This window comes from Narcine bancroftii, chromosome 7 (assembly GCF_036971445.1).
Source record: "Narcine bancroftii isolate sNarBan1 chromosome 7, sNarBan1.hap1, whole genome shotgun sequence".
In the NCBI taxonomy this organism is placed as follows: domain Eukaryota; kingdom Metazoa; phylum Chordata; class Chondrichthyes; order Torpediniformes; family Narcinidae; genus Narcine; species Narcine bancroftii.
The window spans coordinates 53,083,381-53,105,755 of NC_091475.1; the positions used below are offsets into that span (position 1 = coordinate 53,083,381).

Genomic DNA, 22,375 nt, shown 5'->3' on the forward strand with positions numbered 1-22,375 from the left:
CTTGAGCAATAGTCCTTGAGCGAGAGTTTCACTGGTTGGAAATAAGTTGAAGCAGAAATATTACAAAAATGTAAAGTTTACTTCATCTGCTGCATCCAAAATGTATAGATCCACCATAGAAACAAAATTCATGTTTCCCTCCATTCAATAGAACAGATGGAACATTAGGTTTCATTGCCATTTAAGTCGGAGGTTAATTTCCAAAATTTCTCTCATAGTAAACTTAATGTGTCATTTGTGGAAATTGGATAATTAAAAACAAATACAGAATGTGATCACAAACAACAATAGAGTTACTGAAAACCAATGCAATAACGTTGACTATAACTTAATTGCTGTAAATTAGTTTCTTTGGCCATTGGTCTCGTTCAGTCCTCAGTGCAAGATGTGAGTCACCAGATTTTTGTTTGACTTCTGTTTCCTAACTCATTCACATGCAAGTCCAAAATCATGGTTTGCTTTTTTTTGTGTAAGTCTTAAAGGCACTTTTACACAACCACTGAAGAGCAGAACATTTTCTGTTCCGGTGGCAGTGTAAAAATGTCAAGACAGAATTTATGATGTAAATTCCATCCCGTAATTTTTCCATTGCGAGCCCCGGCTGCAGTGTAAAATGACTGTAGCCACTCCATAAGAAACAGGCCTAATGAAAACGACGTTTCTCCCCCACATCCCGCCCCCCGACGAAATCCACAATGCAGAAAGACTGTGTAAAAGTGCCCCTCTGTTAACGACCACATCAGAATACACCAGAGTTTCTATGTAAAAATTCTATGTGAGACAACATTTCTTTTTACTAATGCAATTTTTATGATTTCTTGTGAGTGGATTACACAGGTGAGTTGGTAATTTTTAATCTGATTGTGCATACACTCTGTTATCAGAAAAGGTAAAATGCAAGCTCAATATGATTTAGTACATTGTATGTATTAATGTGTTGGATCTGTCTTCTGATGCAGTTGTCATACATATTACACTGTCATGACATTCAGTTTTGCTGATGGTAGCCTGAGTTTGCACAGATACTCCAGTACTTTTTATTCCATTCAATCCTCAGTGTTTCACCAAGGCCCACAATATTTTTCAAAGATCGTCATTTTCTGAAGATATAATTGGAGGCTGCAGTGACAATTGCACTTTTTTTTATACCCAATCGTGATCCAAATCAATTGTCTTCTTTATTTTACCCATGACAGATTGGAGGAGGAGAAGAATATAATTTCAAAATTACAGGAAGACCTGAATGAGTTTACCCATTGGTTAGAAGATGCAGAGAACACTCTGGGATTAGTACCTGACCCTGGAAATGAGCAGCAGCTGAAAGATTCACTGGAGAGCGTCAAGGTAAAAACGTCCACCACTGCTGAAAGAATGTGAATGTCGTTGTAGTGCCAAATTCTTCATTTCAGTTTCCTGAAATATATGGACAAATACACATTTAAGAGGACCATTTGAAAATCATGGTGCATATTTCAAAAAGCTTCTAAATTATACACCATTAGGAATAAAATTATAAAATCAATAACATTCTCCATGGTGCTCCAGTGGATTATTGAGCAGAGATGCTAAACAGTGTGGCACTGAATTCAGAATGACCTGAATTAGTTACCAGATCCAAGCTTGGACCATGGAAGAATAGATGTCCTCATGGAGTCTATACATTTAAACGTCCTGTGCCTGCTCGCCCCCAGTGACAAAGCAATGAACTGAGCATCATGAGTCCCACATGACTTGTATGAAAATTGTTTTTCTTTCCTATCTTTTTGTCAGTCCGCACATGAACATCATTTACAAACTGAAGGATCACCACTGCCTGTGTGGTCATAAACAGCACAAGGAACAAACTATAAAGGTGGTCAGCAGTGAGTGAAATGCCTACATTTCTGATGGCTTTGGATAAAAGACATCACTTAATTTATGGTGATCTCCAGCCAAAACGTTCCTCTCCCAAGCCAGACGGGCAGTCCCAACTCAGTGGCCTCAACAAGAACCTTAAATACTGTTGCAAAGAGACCCTAACAAAGTTTAAGAAGACCCTTGCACCTGGCAGTGAATGCAAGCATATGCTTGCAATCCTTTTTATGCTCAACATCATGTGACCAGTAGTCATCAAATTTGTCACAAAAGTAAGATACCGTACAAAATTATGGAAGTGCATAATTGTGAAAGTGGTAGGAAAGCAAAGGCAGCATCAGGTTTCTGTTTTGGGATTCATTCAGGAGTCTGATAGGCGACCTTGAATCTCACACTTGTGAACCTTCTGCCTTAAGGGAGTGCAGGTGAAGTGAGTGTGTTCTAATATGTTGGTTGTTTTTCCAAAGCAGTGAGAGTTGTGGATGAAGTCACTGGAGGAGAGGGAAGTGTGTGAAATGCACTGAGCCACATTCACAACTCTCTGCAGTTTTGTGTAGTCTTGGGTGGAGCAGTTCCTGAATTACACAGTGGATGCAGCCTGATAGGTTATTGTTAAGGGATCCTGGTGACATGTTTTTCAAACAGAAATCTTCAGAAACAATTTGGAACTATTAAAAAGTATTTGGAAATTTTTAAATAACTTACAAAATGCTTAAAAACAATGAAAAACATTTAAACAAATTAAACAATTCAGAACATTTAATAAAGCTTGCCGTGATTCCCCTTCCAGATGTTTCTTTCCATTCCGTCTCTATCCATGGTCCTGCATGCTCAGGTTATTTGGTTGTATTCTCCAGTGTCGGTGTCACTTGTGCTGTACTATTGGACTTGATATGTGGTCCAACAATGGAATTCATTCTTGAGATGTTCCGCAAACAGCATTGACACAAATGTTGCTAAAATGCTGTCAAGCAGTAATATTTCATTCATTGAAAGCCAGACGGTCGGCCAAATCTTCCACAGGTCAAAACATAATTCTTGGTGTTTATGCTCTTCATTATGCAAAAGAAAGGAACATGTTTAAATGAAATAATGATATTTGCATCTTCCACAATATGCACCACCTAGAAAAGGTATTGACCTTACTGGTTGCTCCCCCTGCCCGCCCCAGCAGAGTTCTCCAAGCATGAGTTCTTCCTCCAGGATTGCCATCATATCCACATCCAAGAGAACATTGCTTACTTTGGGAATTAGTCCTCAAGTGATAAATTTGCTTTTTTTATCTTTCAATTACATTTAATTAATTTCATGACAAATTATGAATCAGAAATGTGCTTTCCTGAAGTCATAAGTAATCCAGTTGGGCTTTCTGAAATCTCAAGTTCAATACATTTATGCAACAGGGAAGATATTTAAAAACAGGCACCATTTTCAGAATTTTAATATTTCAGATCGAAGATGTTTGGTCAAACTGAGTGCTGCGGTACCGCACAGGTAACAATTATTCAGCATCACCAATACCCTTTGCTTCCCCCATTGAACAAATGGAACTGATTTTCCATCTCCCTTTGGATCAAATGATTTTTATATTTTTAACTGTCATCTGAGAAGAAGCCTTATAAAATAAAACCTTCATCATCCTCATGGACCGCATTGAATATATTGCGCTCATTGATTCACCAAGCTACTGCTTCAAACAATTAATTTAAATTAGCAGATAAAATGATGAGAAGCATTGATTGTGTGGATAGACAGAGGCTTTTTCCCAGGGTCGAAATGGCTAACATGAGGGTGCAAAGTTTCAAAGTGTTTGGGAGTAAGTACACGGGGTAGATGTAAGAGGTAAGTTTTTCACAGAGAGGGTGGGAGGTGCATGGGAATACACTGCCAGCAAAGGTGGCGGGGCAGCTGCAATAGGACCTTCTAAGAATAAGGTACAAGGTGCAGAGGAAAATGAAGGGTTAGGCAGCAGAGAAATTCTAGGCAGTTAGTAGAGGAAGTTATTATGTTGGCACATCAGGGTGGCCCGAAAGGCTTGTACTGTGTTCTGCATTAGATATCATTGTCCCTCAGTAAATCCATTCTGACTGTCTCCAATTTGTGCTTTTTCAAATGAACATTTATACTGACCTTCAGAATCAAGTGATTGCAATGCAATGCCCAACTCCAAGCTTAAGTTAACTGGGCAGTATATTCATGGTTTATCCCGCTCCCCAACACAGTCCTCCCCAATTTATGAGAAAATGGCTTTACTGTCACCTGGCACCATTCCTATTACCAAGGAGAATTTTAACAAAACACTGCAATTTTCTTGTTTGCTTCTTGTCACAGTTCGGATTTATGCAATTATGCATCTGGCAATTTATGCATTTTCAAAGATAATTTGATAACTTAATAATTCCCCTTTTAATATGTTTATCCCATCCAATATTTCACACTCTTCCTCTTTAATTATGCTGTAAGTAGCATCCGCTCTGCAGAAAGTACAGAGGCAAAGTATTTGTGAAGAATCAGACCAGATTATGTTCTTGACCCCTATTTTTGTTGTTTTTCTCTTGGTCATTGAACATCTTTGTATATTCATTGATTTGCCAGTATTTTTTTCATGTCCTCTTTTTGTTTCCCTAAGCTCACCTTTAATTTCACTGCTGTGCTTACTATATTGTGCAATATTCACACCTCAGTATCTTGTGTCCTGCCCTCTGATTCACTTGGTTATCCAGGAGATGCTGAATGGGCAGAGAAGATTTCCTGAAAGAAAATCTGGTCCTCTGACAAACACAAATATGACCTTTCCAGAAGCATGCATAATAATGGATCTTGAGTGAAAATCATGTGCAGTCAAAAAACAGTTATTCAGCATCACCAATATCCTTTGCTTCCCCCATTGAACAAATATTCAAACAGTCTTCCACTGTTTGCAGTTGCGACTGGAGCAATTACCCACACGGAAAGGAATATTGAAGTGTTTAAATGACAGAGGAGCATCAGCATTCCAAAGCAAGTCTCTGGTTCCAGAACAACGCTTTAAATTGGAAGCACATCTCCTGCAGGCTAATAATCGCTGGACAAAGGTATGAGCTCTTGGAAATTTCACACATTGCATGCAAAAAAGATCGGATATGAAGCAGTTGGGATATTAAGTCAGATGATCAAACTAAGTGGGGTGAATTTCACAACCACATATTTTCTGATCATCGATTTCCTTTACAGAAGTGCATTCATCTACCTATTTAATGTATTTCTTATCTGGAAGCTTGGTGTCATGAATTAGTTCTGTTCCTGTCAGAAACATTCTGGTGAAGGCATTTAAATATTGACAAGTGAGTTGGCTTTTGGAAAATATTTATTTTAATTTTTTTTTAAAGCAGACAAACAAATCTGTGGTGTTGAATCATATTAACATTTTGAACTCAGTAAAATCCCTGTAATCTGCAATTCAAGCAACTGGCCAAAAAAAAATGGTGAAAAATACATTGGTAAAATAAATGGAAAATTAAATTTGGCTCACCTCACCATTAATTCACCAATTATGCAATACCCAATCTCAAGTAACAGGAAAATTCACTTATCCTGTATCTACCAAACACCACAGGTATCAGATACGGGGGGGGTTACTGTATTTGAAATGAAAAGGATGCTGTTGTTTAAGTAGTTTTAAAAATTACATTGCAGGTTTTGGGGCGAATTGGATATTGTTCTTTCATTTTCCAGAAAGGAAAGCACAATTCCATCACTCAAATTCATTGCATTTGTAACAGTTTCTTCATGCATTCTTTGCAGAAGGATTGGTGCTTAAGTTCTTTGTTTGTCATGCAGCTGTTTTCAGGCAAACGTCTTGCTATTTGAGTTATTAGTTACACAATTTGATAAAGCAGCAACAATGAACCTTCATAAAATCATAATAATGATTAAAAATGGTTACACAGACTTACTTACAGACATATAACAAAGGAACAGGCCATTGCTGCCAAATTTACACCCTCAGTTCGTTTCGAATGATGAGAGGAAATTGGAGCCCCCGGGAAAAACCTCTGCAGACATGGGAAGAACGTACAAACACCTTGCATGAGATTCACCCCAATCATGATCGCGGGTGGTGTTAAGGTGTTGCGATTACCACTACGCCCACATTGCTGCTTATAAAAGCTGCAATGATCTCAAGAGCTGATGACATAGTAATTTCTCACACTTGCAGAGCCCAATTACAATGAACCTATAACCCAACCCCAGCAATAGTGAAAAAAACATCCATCCACCCCATGTAAACCTACTAGGCCATTTTTGCAACTACATCACCTTCTTCTGTAGGCTTCAATCTCTTTAATAAACCTGAATTACAGTTCATTAAACACGCAAAACAAATTTTGTTCCTTTTCATGAGTCCATGACCTAGTGTCAAGATTTAATTTAGCTGCTTTGACACCCATAATGGAGGTATGGGTTAGTGCCGGAATATGGATAAGAATCTGTTCTGTCCATGAAGAGATCATAGCAAGATTTACCTAATGTTGGTCCTGGAATCTGAATTACATAAAACCAATTACCTGGGTTGCTGACTGAGGAATCCAACAAGACTTTCTGATCAAGTTTATTTCATAATCCACAGGTTCAGATACCAATTGGTTTCAGGGTAGGTCACAGGAAGGAAATGGCAAGTTTGATGTGGAATGAAGAGGTGGTGTTGTTCATTGATGTGCTTGTGGTAATCAGCAAGGTTCATTATTACCAGGAAGTTTGAAGGGGGTGAGGTAGTGAGGTGAATTAAATGTTTCCTGGCTGAACTTGCCATCAGCATCCTCTGTTGATTGGTAAAGCTCATTGGTTTAATGAATAAAAGCTGTGGCAATACAAGTATCAATTTGTTTTTCAACAATTAGTCATTGGGGTCATTTACTCCTCCTTTTGTCCGCTCACTGGCATGCTCAAGGAACCTCTTGCCATGGACGAATGAATGAATATCCCTAATGATGATATGGCATAAAATAAATGCTACGTGGAATTTGATCTTGTTGCCCATCTTTGGCAGCCCTGAAATCAGCTTGTTTTGTAACACATAATTAAATTTGCACACATCCTCTTGGGAGAATGTAAGCCCTGTATCTGTGTGTGTGTGTGTGTGTGTGTGTGTGTGTGTGTGTGTGTGTGTGTGTGTGTGTGTGTGTGTGTGTGTGTGTGTGTGTGTGTGTGTGTGTGTGTGTGTGTGTGTGTGTGACAGAGAGAGAGAGATCATGCCAACTTTATTTTTACTTAATTCTGAGTAATTAAAAATTATTTCTGCTGAAACTCCTGTTTCTTTCGACTGAAGGAAACTTAGCACATTCATCATTTTGCCAATAGATGAATTTCATTTGCTGTTCAGCTTTAACTTGAGGTGAAAAATCGAGACAGGAAACTGCATTGGTTGGGGAACTGTGCCTGCCAATATCATCAGTGCCTGTTCTTTGGACCATTTTGGGGAAACAGTTTTATAATTGATTTTGCACATTTTGTTTTGCAGTAAATGGATTGATAGATTAGGCCCAGAGACAGTGAATCAAGGAAGTTGGAAGTTTACCAAAGAAATTTAATGCACTTTAATATTATTCTGGGCTGTTGAGATGAGCCGGATTATTGGAGAGTTAGTGGAGGAGAGAGGGGGGAGCAGAGCTCTCATCTACTTCGTACATCTCAAACTGTATGTGTGATCGTATTGGTGCAAAATGCAGATGGTGGCTTCATCCTGCACAATTTTTGAACGAGGATGTTCAAGGGTAGAGTTAAATGCATATCACCAAGGAAACCAACCCATTGGCTATTTCAACTGTCCTTTGATATGTTTCACTGTGCACCAGAGAGAATGAAAATATGAAAGATTCAGGTGATAGGAAATTGTTTTTTTTTTAATACTGCCTTTCGCATCTGCTCAGCCTAGTTGCTCTCATGGAACCTCTGACAGATGGATGTACAACAGTTGCAACTCACTCAAGTCACGACAAGTTCATGGTTCCCCTTCAGCAGCTTGCTTTGATGGTGTTCGAAAAATTTAATGAACACCAATGGTGTCCACCCCTATCCAAGTTTTAAAATGGCATCTTTCCCATCCCCCTTCTGCAGGATGACACAATCCAAATCAGAGAGCCTGTGGAGACTTGACTGACTCAATGATAGTTAAGCATTTACAAAATGCTGCAGGTCTTGAAAACCAAGTGATGAAAGAAGCTGGAAATACTCCGCAGGGGAGGCTGCATCTGTGGTAATTGGCTCTTTTGCACAGCCACTTCGTTCCGGGATATTTGTGGCTTTATTACACTACGCCTTCTGAGTGAAAGGTATGGACATGGAATGGAGGGGTTATTCCAGTCCCGGCTTTTTTCCAAGTCACAGAGGTAGTAACAGCGGCGGATCGCCATCTGTGTAGAAGGGCAATCCAGCATTCCAGCACCATGACAGGAAAGGATGTGTACGCGTACCACATATTCTTTAGTGTATTTATGGCTAGGTAATTAAAACTTGGACAAAACATAAGTAGGACATCAGGAAAAATCTTTTTATTAATGATCTCTCTCTCTCCTGATGGCCCTCTGTCCCACTCTCTCCTGGAAGCCCACTGCCTGCTCTCTCCCAGAGGGATCAGGGCAGTGGGACTAGTGCAGGAACTGACAGCGTGCCCCCACACTGATCCCACCACCCCCCACCCAGGTATTTCCAGGGTGTCTCTAGAATCCTTGTGCTCTGAGCAATCTGGTCTGTTGGTTTGTCCTCAGTTTGAACAGTCTGGAGCCCACTTGCCATTCTTGACCCCCTCCATTTGGTGAAACAGTCTCAGAAGCCTCGCAGTAGTTGGGAATCACCCAGCTGCAAAATGTTAGTGTTGCTGTGGGCCTCTCAAGGAGAATGGTGAGGGCAGTCACAAAGTGTGGCTGGGTCCAGCACCAACTGGCAAGGTATCATTCCCAGGACATGACTGATTTGACACAAGATCTGCCAGATTGAGCTGCAATTACACAGCAAAGGTAAAAGGCAGAGTCGATCTGGCTTACAGCGAGTAGTTCACTAGGGAATACCTGACTGGCAGGCACTTGGGGTTTAGCCCATCTCAGTTGCCCATCGGCTCTCATAAATTCAGAAGTCTGAAATGAGCTGGAGATGAAATGGCTGGAGCGATGAGCTGGTGGTGAAATAGTGATGCACCTTCTACTAGACTCATCGTTTCAAGGGGGGGGGGTGAAGCACTGATGTGTTGCTGGGAGGAGAATGAGAGATGATTTAATTCTCAAGTACATAATTCATGGTTTTGACAGGACAGATGTGGAGTAGCTGTTGGACTTTCAAAATAGGGCTTGATCATTCATGAATAAGATAAGAAGTAGGTATGAGAAGGTACTGAATGTGGAACTCTGCAGAAGGAGGGAGTGAATGTTCAGTTACTTAATGTATTCAAGACAGTCATATATTAAGGGAGAGGAGATTAGTGCCTCGGAGTGGCACTCTCAACTGTCCACGGGTGTCTCTAGTCACCTGGTGCTGTGAGCAAACTGGTCTGTCCTCAGTTTAAACAGTCTGAAGCCCATTGCCCTGCTCCCCACAACAGCCTGCCACCAGCCCCCAATGATAGATAATGGTGATTAGTAAAGGATTACTTAAGATAGTAGGTGAGTGAAAAGAAAACATTTGAAAACCACTGTTTTAATCGTACTTCATTGACTCATTATGTGCACAGTTTCATAACTCCAAAGGAAATGGGCCAATTACAATTTTTCTCAAGCAAAATATTTCAGTAACAATTGGGTCTGGAGCAGTGATTCTCTTTTTTTAAATTTATTCGTTCAAAAAACAAATAATATATGACATATACAGCAATTAAACATGAACATTAATGTTTTTTTATATAGAAAAAAAGAAAAGAACCCCCCCCCACTTCAGCCAACTCTCTTAAAAAGAAAAAAGAAAGAATATTTTAAAAAAAGTTAAATATACATATTAAAATCTAATCAATATAAATTGAAATGTAAATACTCTGAGTATAACAGCCATTTATTAATAAAAAATTATAATTATCATGCAAAACATACATAATTTTTTCCATTATTAAACAATATTTCATCTCATTATGCCATCTATTAATATCAATCATATTTGTATCTTTCCACATACTAGCAATACATTTTTTCGCAATGGATAAAGCTAAATATACAAAAGTAAGCTGGAATTTATCTAATCCCAAGCCTTTCAGAGGTTGCAAACTACCCAATAAAAATACTGCTGGATCTAAAACTATATTAATCTTATAAAGATATTCTAAAAACGATTGAATTTTCTTCCAAAAAGAGTACAATGTTAGTAAGTGTGAGGTTATCCGCTTTGGCAAGAAAAATAAAAGAGCTGAATATTATTTAAAGGGTGAAAAACTACACCATGCTGTTGTGCAGAGGGACTTGGGAGTGCTTGTGCATGAATCGCAAAAAGTTAGGTTGCAGGTGCAGCAGGTTATTAAGAAGGCAAATGGAATGTTGGCCTTCATCGCTAGAGGAATTGAATTCAGGAGTAGGGAGGTAATGTTACAACTGTATAAGGTACTGGTGAGACCGCACCTGGAGTACTGTGTCCAGTTCTGGTCTCCATATTTGAGGAAGGATATACTGGCTTTAGAATCGGTCCAGAGGAGGTTTACTAGGTTGAATCCTGGGATGAAGGGGTTGACTTATGATGAAAGATTAAATCGTCTAGGATTGTATTCGCTCGAGTTTAGAAGAATGAGAGGAGATCTTATAGAAACATATAGGATTATGAAGGGTATGGATAGGATAGATGTAGGAAGTTTTTTTGAGCTGGCCGGGGAAACTAAAACAAGAGGACACAGTCTCAAGATTCGAGGAGTAGATTTAGGACAGAGATGAGGAAAAATAATTTTTCCCAGAGAGTAGAGAATGTTTGGAATTCTCTCACCAGGGAAGTGGTTGAGGTTGCTTCATTAAGCATATTTAAAATTTGGTTAGATAAATTTTTACATGATAGAAGAATTAGGGGATATGGGGAGAAGGCAGGTAGGTGGAGTTAGGTCATAAATTAGATCAGCCATGATCTTATTGAATGGCGGAGCAGGCTTGATGGGCCATTTTTTGCCTACTCCTGTTCCTACTTCCTATGTTCCTATTTTCCTATTGTATATGTATACATAACCAAACAGGATGAAAAAAAGTTCCAACCGTATCACCACATCTAAAACACAAATCTGATTCATTAAAACCATATTTTAATTTTTCAGGTGTCAAATATAATTGATGTAAAAAAATTGTAATTAATTATTGCATAGCATGCATTTATCAATCTAGTTACATTATCATAACAGATATCTAACCAATCATCTTCAGAAAAAATAAAACCAATATCCACTTCCCATTTAATTTTAGATCTATCCCAACCCTTTTTATCCATATCATCCTGTAATATTTGATACATTGGAGCAGTGATTCTCAACCTTTTTTTTAACTACTCACATACCACTTTAAGAACTTATTAATCACAGAGCACCTTTGGCATCGAGATTACTTAAGGAATGTGAGTGGGAAGTAAAAGTTTGAAAACCACTGCTATGGATCAGTATTTGCAGGGATTTTCCCATGTTCTTTTATAAATTGTGCACGTGTGTGTTTATTCCCGCTACAATTTTCCCACACTCCTATTAATTGTTGTGTGTTAATAAAAGTTAGGTTTGATTGCAACCCCTTGTGTCCAGACTCGTCTTTCTCAAACCTGGCACTTTCACAACAATGACCAGTGTGGGGACCAACAGCCAGCCGCCAGGAGAATCTCCCGAAACCCCGCCACCAGCCCCAACTCTGATCCCACCCCCCCTGCTCATCCCCACCTCAACACCCCTAATTTTAACTTTGCATACAAGTCTGGGGGAATATTTTTGAGTCATTTTCAGGGGGAAAAAAGTTGTTCTAAAGTGCTATCTAATATGTAACATGAGATGATGACGCTGTTGTGTTACACGTCCGTCCTCTTTTGCTCCCAGAATGCTCGCTTACTGTGTAAAATGACAAACTGACCCGGCATTATGCTGGCTTCATTCAGTTCAGTGTAAACAACCAAAGCGGCTTAATTCTGGGAGTTCTTTACGGTAATATCTCAGGATTTCTCTATAAAAAGCATAAACGTTTCAGGTCAGTGATTCTGAAACATCAGCGACCCTCTCAGACACTACCGGACTTGCTGATTATCTCCAACATTTACTATTTTTTCTTACTGGAAACCTCTTCCTTGATAGAATACCTATACATAGCATTTAATGATCACGTCGAATTATTTTTAGATCCAAAAGCAAAACATTGTTGCAGTGCTCTTCATAATGAGATGTGACAGCTTTACTTTGTTCAAACAAATTAAATCAAGGGTATCTTGCAATGAATTTTGGAATTTTTTTCAATCTGTGCCACACCTGCTGCCCTGTTCTTATTTATTGCCGTGATAATAAAATCCACAGAAACAACACCCATGTACTTGGATGTATCTATGGCCTGTTTTTGAGCTACAAACAAAAGTTGCATTGTGAATACTCAAAATCTTCTTTTCTTTGGCTTGGCTTCGCGGACGAAGATTTATGGAGGGGGTAAAAGTCCACGTCAGCTGCAGGCTCGTTTGTGGCTGACAAGTCCGATGCGGGACAGGCAGACACGGTTGCAGGGGAAAATTGGTGGGTTGGGGTTGGGTGTTGGGTTTTTCCTCCTTTGTCTTTTGTCAGTGAGGTGGGCTCTGCGGTCTTCTTCAAAGGAGGTTGCTGCCCGCCGAACTGTGAGGCGCCAAGATGCACAGTTTGAATGCAGGTGCAGAAATGATGGACCACATTCACTTTTTGTGACTATAAAGCTGCTTGCTCAAAACTCTACAAACGGCAACAGAGCTGTGTGCAGATCAATCTGCAGTTAATTCAACTGTCAGGATCCATTATTCTGCAACTGGTATCAGCACTTAGAAAGGCACAATATGATCAGGCAGAATCATCTTTGTTTTATCAAAGGGGAATTGTAATTAGCAATATTTTTGGAGTCATGTGAGGCTATAACTCACAAGATGGAGATGGTTGGAAAATGGGAATCGCAGAGGACTTTGTGCATTTGAATTGCCAAAATGCATTCAGGAATGTGTGACAGAATTAGATTAAAGAGAAACAAATGGCAAATACAGTTGAGATTTCAGAGGTAATAAGAATGCTGCAGTTGTCCAGGACTAGTGAGAGTACAGCTGTGACATTGTTTTGCCCTTTTTAATTGAAGAATAAAGGAAATATCTTGGAGGACGTGCAGCAGAGTTTCACTCATTGGATTCCTGGAATGAGGGAGTTTCCCTGAGGAGTTGGAAGAATGCATCTCATTGGAGGTTCTGAAGTGGCTTCATAGAATAAATGTTCTGAGGATGATTCCTCTGGGAGAGGGATCCGAATGTCAGCAGCAAATCTTTTGGGCAAACTGCTGACTACTGAAGACTGGAATTTGGAGCAATCTCATCTCCCAGAAGATTGTGAGTTTTTGAGCTGGCTCATTTGGTTCAGTAAAGTGTGACATTTTTGGAAGTAAAGGGAATCGAAGATTGCTGTTTTGTCTTTGGTTCAGATGCCCTTGTCATGGTATGGCAAGAAGGGTGGAATCAGAAGTCCACAGTCCACTCTGCAGGTCATGGAAGTTATTGTCACTTCCATAGTCCAATGGTAATCACTCCAGTTACAAAGCAAAACTGTGGACAGACCATCCCCAGTTTTTGCTGATCGTGGTTGAGACATAAATATGTTTCAAATTCTCTTCAAGAGACAAACTGCCAGATGAAAATGTAGCCCTTGAGGACTGGGAAAACCAGAGGAATACAATTCAGTGGTCATTGGGGGAATCAGAGGTTGAGAGGGTCAGTTTTTGGGATTCACTATCTTGGAAGATCTTTCATGGTCCCAACGCACTAATGGTATCATGAAGAAAGCACACCAGTGCCTTTGCTTCCTCAGGAGTTTGCAGAGGTTTGGTATGACACCAGAAACCCAGCAAATTTCTACAGATATGTGGTGGAAAGTATGCTGATCGGCTGCATCATGGTCTGGAATGGGGACACCAATACCCTTGTACGTAAAGCTCTCCAAAAGGTAATGGACACAGTCTGGGATATCACAGGCAAAACCTTCCCCACTGTTGAGAACATTTACAGGGAATGCTGCTGTTGGAAGCCACTTTTCCACTGGTATCCCAGTTAATTGGCCATGCAGTGCCATTTGTGCTATTTCCACTGGGGCCCCCTTAACTGGGTCACTAATTTATTTTCCACTGAACACACTCATTCCCAGGGATCAGAGTGTTCTACCTTCAACCAGAAACGGGTGACTTTCTGCTGTCCCTTTTCCACTGGTTTAATCAGCACGTCAGTACCAGCAAATGCTGGGGATATGAGTAGGGGTGAATCCCAGCTTGAAATGACATCATTTGATGCCGGCATTGGGGCAATGTTCCTTTTTTACTGGACCTTGTCCCAGTAAATTCCCAGTTAATTCCTGGGACAGGGTGCCAGTGGAAAAGGTGCTGGAGAGTAGTAGCTACTCAAGGATCCACACCACCCAGCACACGCGCTGTTCTCGCTGGTATAGGTGCCACAAGACTCGCACCACATTCAGGAACAGCTGCTACCCCTCCACCATCAGACTCCTCAACACAAACTCAATCAGGGACTCATTTAAGGACTTGAACTTGTGCACTTTATTGATTTTTTTTTCTTTCTGTATTGCACAGTCAGTTTGTTTACATTAAATATCTATTTACAGTTCTTTATTTTATTGCATGTAGATGCTGTGTGCAGATTTTTTTGCACTACCAATCAGTGGTTACTCTGCCTTGCCCCAAGGAAAAAGAATCTCAAGGTTGTATGTGATATCATGTATGTTCTCTGACAATAAATCTGAAATCAGCCTCAAGCCAGCTCCATCGTTAAATAAGATTGCAACTGAGCTGATCTTTGACTTTGGTTCCATCTTTCTGTCCAAGTTCAGTCAGACAAATCAAAAAGCGGAGAATTGCTGGAAGGGTGTGAAATTCTAAACTTTGCCAGTATCCAGCATTATTGGGAAGGTGCCAGTGCTGTCACTGTAATGGAAGAACTTGGTCAAGGGTATGGTCAGTTTTGAAGCACAAGATATTCAGCATGAGACTTGGCATTTTGGTCAGTGTTCAAGGCCTTTTCTCCATCCAGAGGCGTCATGCATTTCTTCTTATCACTTTGGATGAATCCGCTCGGCTGAGGAATGTCTCTTCAGATGATGGTGACTTCATGAGGAAGCGAGGGTGGCGTTGTGTGGGGCTTGAAATAAAGCAAGCCGAAATTCACATGCAAATTGTTACCGTGCTGTCAAAGAAGTCTTGATAAATTGCTGGAGCCATTTTTGCAGATGGCACATGAGGCATGATGTACAAGGAGGAACGTTAATAGTGATGGATAGGTTTGCAGACTGGAGGGATGCTTTATCCTGTGTATTATCCATCTTTTTGAGTATTCACAGCTGTAATAATTCAGGCAAATGGAAAATATTCATTAATACTTCTGTATGAAATGTGCATGATTGAAATACTTTTGTTGGTCAGAAGGTGATTCATTGTCACAAGATATCCAGTTACTTTCCTGCTCATGAGAATCACTGGTTCAATCGTGAGCGATTTAAGTAGTTGTAATGTTAAATGTCAAGAGAATATTGATAAGATGGAAATGGTCATTGCTGACCATCTGTTGACCCGATTATAGCTTGCCACTGATCTGGTCAAAAATGGATCTTGCACAGACATAGGCAACTGCATTTTCTGTTGCTGCAGAAGAAAACTGAATATTTTGCAATCATCATGCTTTACAATGAAAGAAAGGTCAGTTATGAAACAGGAAAATAATTATTTGCCCCAGATATTGCTCCAAAGCACTCCCAGAGCAATATTTTCCAGCTGAGATTATTGACCTGGAACTCTCTGTTTGCGAGGCTATCCATATAGCCAGTTGAGCGTACTCTTGATTTCTTTTGGGTTTACTCGAGTGCCTTGATGTCACACTTGAAGCCTGACCTCTAAAACTCACCTCAGTGTCCATGTTTAAATAAAGGATATAATAAGATCTGGAATGGAAGGATCCAGTTGGAAGAGATTGCAGTGCCTTGCATTTTGTGGGCAGGATAGACTTGCTGATTTCCAACTTTGTGGCAAAGGTTATGTTGGAGTAATGAGGCTCAGGCTCATTATGAGGCACATGAAACAGTGCAATATATTCAGTCAGGGGAGATACCATATTCCTGAGGGAACGGTAGACCAGAGTCACTCCAGCTTTATAGATGGGATATGACCCGCTATAATGGGGTACAAGAGACCTGTTGTACATAAAACTGCTGGAAAACTCATTCCCACTGAAGGGCTCAATCCTCCAACATTGACTGCCTTTTACTTCTTATGGATGCTGCTCGACCTGCTGAAGTTTTCAAGCACTTTCCATGTATTTCACAACACCAGGGTCTGCGGATTTTCTTGTTTTACTGCAAAAGACCTGCACGTGCCCAACGTGAACATTCTGAGCTGCCACTTGGTAGAGGGGTTACTTTGCATTCCTAACCACAGCCAGTTGACCATAACAGGCAGTGACCATAACCCTGGATGCGACATCACCATTCTTTGATTGTGCATTCCATCCATTGCCCTTATACTCACACAACTGAACATGACAGTACATTAAGTGACAAACACTCCCACCTCCAACACCAGCACTTTTCAATTGAATCATAAAGGGCATTTGGTGTAATCTTTCTCGGATCTCTATGGTTGCTGGTTAAGTTGTGTTTTGGGGGATTATCTCCACTCTCGACTCACGCACACTTGCATTATTGTCGCCAGCCAAGGCTGTTTGTGCATGATTTGTGTCCACCATGTATGATATGGATTGGATTTCCACATTTGGGTGGCCTTTTCAGGCTTTCTCTGCGAGTTGATCATGATCCAGAGAAAGGAGTGCCATGTCAAAGAGTGGAACAAGTTGTGAGAAGGAGGAGAGGAACAGGATGCTTGGCAAGAGATCACATCCACAAAAAACTGGAAGGAAGTATTCTCATGCCTCCTCCTCAGTGACAACCCCACAAAATGTTTTCAGTTCACAGAAGGTTATGAGTGAAATGTGTAAACTGTTAGAGTGACACCTGTAGTCTTGGATAGAGCCAGGGCATAATTTCACACAGCAATGATGAGAGATATAAGCAATGTCTCCAGTCAGTGATGCCTTTGCATGAATGAGGTCAACATGACTCTGAATGCAATGACATTTGTATTCATTGTTTTGGCTACTTGCCAAAAAACATGCAAAATTTTACAAGAATTGCAGTATTTCTCCCATTGGGAAGGATGCCATTGATTGAGTACACACACTGGCTCATCTGTGCTCTCTCACAATTCACAGAAGAAAATAACACCTTTCACTTGGAGTGCAGGTAATGTGTGTCCACATGCACTTGAATATTCACTATGCTACGAAACAGTCACCCTGTCTTCATTTTGCAGCATTCTTTGCACCACCTGAAATTGAAACTCCAGGAGAAGTCAATACCAGGAACTCATTCTTAGCGGAGCAGCATGTCCACAGTGAGAGGCATGCTGTCACCAGAAATATTATGGAGCAAGTCATTGGCATTCTCGTGCATCGAAGGGCTGTGTGCTCAGTCTGCTCCTGTTCACACTACTGGCCCACAACTACAATGCCAGATCCAGCTCTAGCTCCAACAGAATCATTCAATTTGATTTGAAGATGATGCAACAGTAGTTACAACAATGCTGAGTCGAAATACAGAAGAAAATCTCATGAAATGGTGCAAGAATAACAATCTGAGTCTCAACGGACAAGACAAAGGAGATGATCTTGGACTTCAGGTGGACCAGGGACAACTGCACATTAATTGCTCGGTAGTGGAGTGCACCAATTTCCTTGGAGTCCACTTAAGCAATAATCTCTCTTCACTTGTCAGGAAGCTGCAACAGTGACTGCACATCCTCAGAAGACTGAGGGAGGCAAGACGACTGGCCACCTTTCTTTGTCTAGGAGCTCTATCAAGAATGACCTAGACAGCAGCATCACAGTGTGGTCCGCTTTCTTTCGTGCATAGGATTGGAGGTCAATCCACAGGACCATAAAAGAGGCAGAGAGGATGACTGGGGTCTCCCTCCCAACTGCAGCCCTACGCCGACCACCACCAATCAATGTGTTTTTCCAGGATCATTGTTTAAAGAGGCCTTGAAAAATCAGGGAGGACATCCAGCACACCTCATGCAGCATCTTCCAGTTTATGTGCATGTTTTGCACTGATCTGCACCACAGACCAGAGATTTGACAGATAGTACTGGTACAATTGGATGATAAATAAATTTGCAACTTGAACTAGAAGAGGGATCATTGTGGTGCTGGGCTGTCTAGTGAACCAGCTCAGCAATAGGCAAAAACACCACCTGAGCTCAGGTGTCAAGTGAAATACTAAAGTACATGAAGAGAAGGAACAGTTGGAAGAAATGGAGGGAGAGGGGCAGAAGCATCTGAACCATCTCCCCATTCAAACCCTCCCACGTTTGACCTCAAGTGTCCTCTTTCAAATGCAAAACAAAACTGCCAAAAAATCCAAATTTCAAGTCAATTTTAGAAATTCATGTTGTGTTTCATTTTGTGGTCCCTCACTAGCAGGCCTTCTGTGCCCCTTTGTCCCTATGCTGCTTTGCTGTGTTTCCACAGGACTGTTACGTTGGTGGGGTACCATAGGAGGTTTGAAAGATCAGTATCAGTCGTTCTTTGCTCAAAGACCCCAGCTTTAGACTGCACCATCTCAGCTGAGGCTGCAGCAGTCTGAGCCAGCTACCAGACGCACAACATCTGGCACTGGCAGAGTGGCAGAGATGGAACACCTCGCAGAGGATAGGAGGGCTTCAATTGCAAGGAGTCACTGCCACAGTAGACCTTACAGAGAACCAACCATTTGTTTATTTAGCCTCCTGAGCTGGGATATTTGCAATCATCTGAGTGGACTTTCCCTGCTAGAAACTGTGACAGCTTCTCTGAGCAAACTCATGATATGGATCATGTGCAAGCTGCAGGGTTTTAGTTTAATTTGGGATATCATGATTTGAAGGGCTTGATCTTGTACTGTACTCTTCTATGTATCTGTGTGAGGCTGGTCTCAAGAACTGAAAGACTGAGTACTGCTAACTGACCAGTGGCAGTTAACGTGAGGGTGAAATGAATGGCTTGAAGAGTGGAAGGAATGAATGGTGTATTTTTTTTCAGTCATACTATTTGAAGATTAAATTCACTTACCCTGCTAACATGTCAGATCACAGTTGGTGTAGCGATTAGTGTAACACCTTTGCAGTGCCAGCGATCGGGACCAAATCCTGTGCTGTCTGTAAGGTGTTTATACTTTCACCCTATGTCTGCGTGAGTTTTTTCTGGGTCTCTAGGGGTTTCCTCCTGGGGTATACTTTGGGCGGCATGGGCTCATTGGACCAAATAACCCTGTAACAGTACTATATGTCTGCTTAAAAATGATTAAAAATCTTTGAAACTTCTCTTTGAATTATCGATTTCATCCATAAGATTTGGAGGTCAACTCTTGGTCTTGTTTGAAAAAAACTTTATTTAAAAGAATTTAGACAACTTACAATCAAAGATAACAGAAAAAGATACAATTTTTTGTATATTAAAAAAAACAAAAACCCTGACCACCCTCCCACCCCTTCAGCCAGCCCCCTTAAGGAGAGCCAAATATAAAAATAAAACATAGGATACATACAGTATTTCTAAATTCATATATTCCAAATAAGGAGACCACATTTTAACAAAAAAAATTATTATGCATTTAATTTTTTCCATAATAATACTTTCTCAATTCATTATGCCAGCATGCTACATTAATCTCCACATTGTCTTTCCAAGTACTAGCAACACATTTTCGTGCTACAGACAGCACTAAGTGTATAAATGCAATTTGAAATTTATCCAACCCCAATTCCTTCAAAGAAACCATATAGACCAATAAAAAAATTGATGGGTCTAATGGTAATTTAATTTTAAATATTTTTTTCCAAAACCAGCCTAATTCTTCCCAAAATGGTTGTACTTTAACACAAGACCAAACGGCATGTAAAAAAGTTCTAGTACATAATCCACATCTAAAACAAGAGTCCAAATAACTAAACCCATATTTTTTCAATTTCTCTGAATTCAAATATAACTGATGTAAAACATTATAATTAACCATTCCATATTGCACATTCGTCACTTTAGTTACACTATCATGACACATAACCTCCCAATTATCTTCAGGAAAAATATAAATTAAATCACTTTCCCATTTAGTCCTAGATTTCTCCCATTCCAGTTTACCAATACTTTCCTATAACAATTGATATATATCTGAAATATAACCTTTCTTTGATATAGAGGAAATCAAATTTCATCAACATAGGTAAATTCAGTTCTTTACCATAATTATCTTTTTATTAAAGCTCTAAGTTGATAATACACAAATAAATAATTTACAGATATATCAAATTTCTTCCTCAACTGATTAAAAGAAAGAAACTGGCCTTCTTCAAAACAGTCCTGAACTATCTTTATACCCTGAGAATTCTATCTCTTTAAATGATTATTGAACATTGAAAAAGGAATAAGCTGATTATGATATAATGGGGTTTGAATTGATAATTTACCCTTTGATCCTAAAACCATATTTCTTTTAACCCATATCTTTAACAAATGTTTTAATACCGGCATATTACATTCCCGTAATAAGTTCACATTCCATTTAAATATAAATTGATGCACCTCGACTTCAGAAATGCAAGCCATTTCCACCTTTGCCCAGCTTGGAGGTTGGTCCATATCCATCAATCTACTAACAAATTTCAACTGAGCTGCCTCATAATAATTTTGAAAATGGGGTAACTGCAATCTACCTAATGCGTATTTCCATGTGTAAAGCTACTCGTGCTAATTTTCCCTTCCATAAAAACTCTATTCAAATCCTGAAAAAAACCCTTTGGAAGTAAACATGGTATTGACTGAAACAGATATTGGATTCGAGGAAAAATATTAATTTTAATGCAATTTACTCGACCAATTAATGTTAATGGTAAATCTTTCCATTTGATTAAATCCATTTTAATCTTTTTTAATGAAGGAATGTAATTTAATTTATATAAAGATTGATCATCTGCATTGACTATTACTCCTAAATATTTAATTCTACCTGACCATTTTAATTTTATAATATTTTTATATTCTGAATAATCTCCTTCCCCAACTGGCAACATTTTACTCTTATCCCAATTTACTTTATATTCAGTTAGCTCTCTAAATTTCAGCAAACAATCTTGTAAATATTTCAAAAACTGCTCCAGTTCTGTCAAATACACCAACACATCATCTGCAAATAAATTAATCTTATATTCATCAGCCGCAATTTTCATCCCTTTGATCTTATCATTCTGTCATATTGTCTGAGCTAATGGTTCGATAGCCAATGCAAACAAGGCTGGTGATAATGGACAACCTTGCTGAGTCGATCGCATCAATTTAAATGGTAAAGAAATTTGACCATTTGTCACCACCCTAGCAAATGGATTTGTATATAGAGCCTTAACCCAACCAATAAAATAAGGGACAAAGTTAAACTTCTCTAACACCTTAAATAGAAAATTCCGCTCAACCCGATCAAAAGCTTTTTCCGCATCCAGTGCAACCACTGGGTTGCTGCCTCGATGCATTGACTAATGCTATCAATCTAAGGATGTTATCTGATGCATTTCTATTTTTAATGAAGCCTGTTTGATCTCTATGTATTAACTGAGGTAAATATTTAGCGAGTCTATTCGCCTACACTTGCACTATAATTTTATAATCTACATTTAATAAAGAAATAGGCCTATACGAAGATACTTTCAATGGATCCCTATCTTTCTTTGGAATCACTGTAATTATAGCACTCGAACCAGATTCCAGTAACACTGATCCTCAGTTATTTGCTGAAATACATCTCCAAATACAAAGGATAAATTTTCATAAAATACCTGATAGAATTCAGCTGAAAATCCATCATCCCCTGGCGACTTCCCATTCGGCATCTCCTGTATAGCTTCTTTAATCTCAAACTCCATAAATGGAGCTTCCAATTCCTTAACTTTCTCTTCCCCAAAACAGGTAATTTCAATTTAAATAAATAAGATTCAATAGAACCAACATCCTGCTTTCCCTCAGAAGTATATAATTTTTGGTAAAATTAATAAAACTGATCATTGATTTCCTGAGGTTTACAGGTAGCTATTGAATTCTATTTAACAGCATTAATAGTTCGCGATGTCTGTTCCATTTTTAATTGCCATGCTTATACCTTGTGAGCTCTCTCACCCAATTCATAATAATGTTTCTTAGATTGGTAAATTAAACGGTCTTATTGATAAGTTTGTAATATATTATAATGCAATTTAAATTTTGTTGAAGCATCTTT

At 39.5% G+C, this 22,375-nt stretch overlaps 1 protein-coding gene across 24 annotated transcripts in view; it reads left to right on the forward strand.

Moving 5' to 3' along the window:
* Positions 1–22,375, forward strand: part of dmd (dystrophin) — a 1,604,005-nt gene that overhangs the window by 1,088,781 nt on the left and 492,849 nt on the right. For all 24 annotated transcript variants that reach the window (XR_011341867.1, XM_069890130.1, XM_069890120.1 and 21 more), the window contains 2 exons: positions 1,197–1,344; positions 4,779–4,928. Coding sequence is in view for 23 of the 24 variants with exons in the window: in XM_069890130.1 (XP_069746231.1) it covers positions 1,197–1,344; positions 4,779–4,928 (298 nt within the window). In the remaining variant the exon portion in view is untranslated. The remainder of the gene's footprint in view (positions 1–1,196; positions 1,345–4,778; positions 4,929–22,375) is intronic.